Source organism: Spinacia oleracea, chromosome 4, assembly GCF_020520425.1.
Source record: "Spinacia oleracea cultivar Varoflay chromosome 4, BTI_SOV_V1, whole genome shotgun sequence".
In the NCBI taxonomy this organism is placed as follows: domain Eukaryota; kingdom Viridiplantae; phylum Streptophyta; class Magnoliopsida; order Caryophyllales; family Amaranthaceae; genus Spinacia; species Spinacia oleracea.
In genome coordinates, this window is record NC_079490.1 from 135139344 (window position 1) to 135145253 (window position 5910).

Below are 5910 nucleotides of genomic sequence, written 5' to 3' on the forward strand. Positions count from 1 at the left end.
CTTCGTCCAAAAAGGATCCACCTTAGTTCCCTCAAAAAAGGAAAAAAAAAAAAGAAAAAAAGAGGAGCCACCTTAAAGATTTTTACCAAGTCCTATACTGGGCTAGCAGGCATTATAACAAGGGTAAAAGTTTGGAACCTAAAAACAGTTGGTAAGGCCAGGCCCAAGTGTAACAACAAATTGTATTGTAGTTTGTTAAACTAATCTTCACTACTAGTGAATTACCGATTCACTGAATGCAGAACCTTGCTCGTTCAGAGTACTTTAGCCTGAACCTTACCGCAACTACTACCTTGTTCCCAGTCGAATTTATTTTTAAAAAAAAACTTTGTGATTCTTTTCAAGGATGAAGCACCCTCTACAGCAAGTTGGTGCAAAGGCAGCGGTTAGCAAGCAACATGCAAACATGGCACGGAGGATATAATTCATACGAAACTAATAACCCCGATTATTTGTACGGGAGAGACAGAACAAGTAAACCAAATTACCTCCAAAAATCTCCAAAACCAAATACGCTTTAAGAAAATGCACTTCAAGATACAACTCATACAAGGGATAAACTTTTTCAGTTTTTCGCAAATGCCATAAGAAAGCCAACAGTTAACAACCCCCCTCCCAGTTTACATTTGTTTAAGCAATAAGCGAACAATCTCTTCTTATATGTTGGAAGTTTGAAATATCTAGATTCTGCAAATTCACATTCAGATTTTCACCAGTCACCTACATCCTTGTATCTCTTGTTTGATCCATATATCATCTGGAACAATTTCATGTACTTCAGCTTTCAGAGTTTCAGCAAAGTTACGGAGGGTGAGCAGATCAGATGCCACGCCTATCCAGACCTACAACAGAGAGTTCTACTTAAGCTAGAAGCAGTACCATTATGATTTTACACACCTAGATAAAACTCCTAGTGTTGTATCCCAAAGGTTGTTCTCTTGCAATGAATAGTCCAACAAGCTGAAAATGGTTTCTATATTCGAAGTTTACAATTCCTATGTTAAGACCACCCTTTGGTTTGGGTCTTAGTATACATATCTTATCGTAATCACGAAAGCACAAACTGCTGACAAGTAGTGCAATAAAACCACTCAAGTTAAGGATCTTAATTGATCCATTGGTGCTCTGCAACTTTGCAGTGCAAGTGCAACTTGCAGAGAAGCCATTACCTTACAATAACGAAAATAATCTAGAAAGTTCTGAGAAGATGCAAATGAACAGGAAGAGTATACATTATTATACTGTCCCCAACAAACCAGATGCATACAACGGAGCATTTTCATTCACAAAACACAGATTAATAACATTCCCCTCCCAATATCAGTCCTGTTCTCTTCCCGAGTCTCTGTTTTATGGGGGAGAGGAATCCCTTGGAACTCATAAGTCATAAGCATTAGCCAATTGCAACACTCATATTAATAAGAGAAGGATCAATGACACATCCTAGGCTCGCTCTCAACTGACATAAGAATATGGCACCCTGGATTCTAGTATCTCTAATGTATAATAATAATAATGCAAGTATCTCTCTGTTTCAAAAGTCTAGCAAAAGAAAACAATCAGGGGTAAAACAAGAAAAGAGTCAAGGACATGATTTTCAAAGAAGTAAAAGTACAGGTAATCTTGTGTAGTTTAAGCTAAACATAATCCCAACAAGTTGAGGGTTTTAACTTTTCATATCCACCCATAAACATTGAGGCCTACTCTGTATTTTTCACAATGAAATGTATTTCTTGGTCCAGTTTAAATACGAAGTAAATACTGTATAGATTTTGTAAACAAAGTTGTAGAATTTCAGTTCACTCTATATCAATCCCAGAAATACCACTATGATTCTTTTAAAAGTCAAGGATACTGCAGGTTTACTTGTAAGAATGTACATCACGTAGTTCAAACAGAAAATTTGGATCAATATAAGTCAAGGATACTGCAGGTTTACTTGTAAGAATGTACATCACGTAGTTCAAACAGAAAATTTGGATCAATATAAGACGACTTTTATACTTACATCACATAGTTCTGAACTCCCAGCAGTAGCATCTTCAATCATAGGCTTACAGCTTCAACTTGAAACCCACAGAAAGAAAATTATCTGGCCCTTTACTGCACAAAACGAGGGAGAGTTTCAGAGTATGCATTACCTCCAATCTGTTGCATATAACATGGTCCTTCCAAGATAATAACAACATTTAATAATTAATTGATGCAAAATAAATAAGTATGAATCATTTAATTATCACAGAATAATTCATACACCATAGTCCATAGGTGTTATAAAATTGAAATTAGTAAAGTGATAGTGAGCATAATACTCTACATTAAATTACCATAGGAGAAGAAACATTGTGATATCTCTACTTAGGCAATAAGGGAAACGTTAGCAGCGGACTTAGTGGACTCTATGAGTCTAGGTTCTAGAACTCTAACAAATATCAGAAAAAATCTGATAAAGAACATGTTAGTGTAATCCCTAATAACAGCAAGCCAAATGCACTTTCAGTAGGTTACCAGCTACCTAAACATGATTAAGTCTAACATGTATTATAACTTTCACATTGGTAAGAGCAATAGGCATCCCTAACAACATTGATGATAAGCAACTAGGAATATCCTCATCTATCTAAATACTGTAGCAATTAAAAACTAAACAAGTCACAGAACAGCACATGATAAACATTAAAAAATATGTAAAAGAACATGCTTTTGAATTGACAAACAAGATAGATGATATTTCTGTTTACTTATTCTTTTTGTTCTTCCTTGGAAAGGTTCCACTTTGGATTTCTGGATGCCCCTTGTATTCAACCGAAACAAGGCTGCCCATGATACATCCAGTGTCAAAATACGTATTAGGCAGCCCTAAAGGAGTGAGTTTCTCGTACAATTTGGACTCCGGATCATACCAACCAACCTCAAAACAGTCTATCTCAATCAAAACTCGTCGCCCATCTTTGGAGTAGACGAGTGGGTTAATACTAGTAAAAGAACTACCATAAGCTACCAGCTCTGAAATACTAAATTGTTTAACCCAAGAATCTTGGTTTCCATGTTCCCTCATTACCCACAAATCAGCTCGTTCAAATACACGATTACGGCGATCATCATCATCAAGAGGCACATGAGCATAACGTTTGGTAAGATATACCACCATTACGGACAAACACCCACCCAATTTTCTTATATGAAATTCCAAATAATCCCACTTAGTCTTTGACTTTTCATCATGTTTGGGGCACTCTATGAGCGAGAACTTCTCAGTCCGAAGATCAAAATTAGCAATCCTCTTACGTTGCTGCAAATCCAATTCATCAGAACTCACAATGAAATGCAAACCCTCATTAACAAGAACACCATGACCATCAGCATAGGGGAGATAATATGATTTAGGGATACCTTGAACAGATTTCCATGAATTCTTGTTCAGACTATACAATTGAGCTCCATCATAGCAACGCTTTCTGCAAATGTACCCTTGAATAATCCTTAAAACCTTGTAATCGTCATTTTGGCTGTCGTACCCAAACCCAAACAACACAACATCATTTTCAGGGTCCGGAATTTGTTTGGCGGGGAGCTTGCGATGTGATTTGGTAAGAGGATTGTATACGAATACATCAATTTTTTCGTAGTCGGAGATGCAAACGACGCCGTTGCATGTGCCAAACAATTCGATTTCCTCGTATTCGTGAGGGTGGTCAAGTTCCGTGAAGGAGAGGTGGTGAGGGTGGAGGTCGAGCTCGGCATAATAGAAAGGGGCGTCTAACGATGCTTTGAGGAGATACCGATCGGAGTTGGAAATTAGGGTTTGATTGAGATGGAGTTTGATGAAATTAGGGCATTTGATCAAAGAATTCCAGGATTTGCACACGCATTTGAAACGGAGAAGTGATTTAACCGGTGTTCGTGAGAGAATTTCGGCGATAATTTCAGTTGGAAATGTCGCCATTGTTGCTCAAACTTAAGCTCTGGGGTTTAGCGGCTCTTTGAAACTCAAAAACTGAAACTCAACTGATTCAAGACTCTCAGTTATAGGGCTTCTGGGTTGTGTCTGCCAAGTGCCAACAAAACAAAAATAAGTTACAACTAGCGCAAATTTTTGGCTATACCCGGGTACAGCCAAAGCTGGCTGTACCCCATCCAAAACGATGTCGTTTTGTGTTGTTTAAAATGAACATTAATATACTGGTACAAAAATGAACATTTACTATTTCGGAAATGAACATTTATTTATTTATTTGGAATGAACATTTACTATTTTGGAAATGAACATTTATTTATTTATTTGGAAATAAACTACAAAAATGAACATTTACTATTTCGGAAATAAACATTTATTTATTTATTTGGAATGAACATTTACTATTTTGGAAATAAACATTTATTTATTTATTTGGAAATAAACTACAAAAATGAACATTTACTATTTCGGAAATGAACATTTATTTATTTGGAAATAAACAATATAGGCGCTTGTAAAAACATAAAAGACCAACGAAGTGAACAATTTCATTATGAACATTAACCATATATTTATGGTGAACAAACAAATAAACAAGAAAGAACAAATAATTCAACAAAAATGAACAAAAAATATAAAAAAGAACATAAAATTCCAGAAAAAGAACAAACAATACAACAATTATGAACAATTTTATGATGAATTTTAAAGTCAACATGAAAGAACAAACAATACAACAAGAAAGAACAAATACTGGTACAAGAATGAACATTTACTATTTCGGAAATGAACATTTATTTATTTATTTGGAATGAACATTTACTATTTTGGAAATGAACATTTATTTATTTATTTGGAAATAAACTACAAAAATGAACATTTACTATTTCGGAAATGAACATTTATTTATTTATTTGGAATGAACATTTACTATTTTGGAAATGAACATTTATTTATTTATTTGGAAATAAACAATATAGGCGCTTGTAAAAACATAAAAGACCAATGAAGTGAACAATTTCATTATGAACATTAACCATATATTTATTGTGAACAAACAAATAAACAAGAAAGAACAAATAATTCAACTAAAAAGAACAAACAATATATAAAAGAACATAAAATTCCAGAAAAAAGAACAAACAATACAACAATTATGAACAATTTTATGATGAATTTTAAAGCCAACATGAAAGAACAAACAATACAACAAGAAAGAACAAACAATAAAGCAGATAATTATTATGAACAAACAAATAAACAAGAAAGAACAAATAATTCAACAAAAAAGAACAAACAATATAAAAGAGAACATAAAATTCCAGAAAAAAGAACAAACAATACAACAATTATGAACAAATTTATGATGAAATTTAAAGCCAACATGAAAGAACAAACAATACAACAATAAGTTTGATGAATGAATTTAAAAAACAACAAGAAAGAACAAATAGTACAACAAGAAAGAACAAACAATACAAAAAGAAAGAATAAAAGATTAATGAAGAGTTTAATTATGAACATTAACCATATGATTATTATAAACAAACAAATAAACAAGAAAGAACAAACAATATAAAAAAGAACATAAAATTCAAGAAAAAAAAACAAAAAATACAACAATTATGAAAATTTGATGATGAATTTAAAAAGCAACATGAAAGAACAAACAGTACAACAAGAAAGAACAAACAGTACAATAAGAATGAACAAACAGTACAATAAAAAAGAACAAACAGTCGACAAGAATGAACAAACAATATGAGCGCGTCGTTTTTGGGGTACAGCCAGAACTGGCTGTACCCGAGTACAGCAGTTAACGATTACAACTAGGGCTTTAGACCATAGGATAGCCCAGGCCCAATTTGTCTAAAAAGCGAAATACTTATACCCCAAACTCGGCAGGCTAATGAACTATGAAGATTGAATAATTGCTGGGAAGATTTGATGCA

General features: G+C 33.7%; 1 protein-coding gene across 2 annotated transcripts; it reads right to left on the reverse strand.

The window, feature by feature from the left end:
- Positions 1–497: 497 nt before the first annotated feature.
- On the reverse strand, positions 498–4047 carry LOC110806090 (F-box protein CPR1-like). 2 transcript variants are annotated; one of them, XM_056826872.1, is made up of 3 exons: positions 2742–4047; positions 2009–2103; positions 498–757 (listed from the first exon to the last, which is right to left on the reverse strand). In XM_056826872.1, exons 1-2 carry the CDS (start codon positions 3944–3946, stop codon positions 2055–2057), a joined length of 1254 nt encoding a protein of 417 aa, XP_056682850.1. In that variant the 5' UTR covers positions 3947–4047; the 3' UTR covers positions 498–757; positions 2009–2054. The 2 variants fall into 2 exon arrangements, with proteins under 2 accessions (XP_056682850.1, XP_021867420.1); XM_022011728.2 differs by having other exon boundaries at positions 498–842.
- Between the last annotated feature and the right edge of the window lie 1863 nt (positions 4048–5910).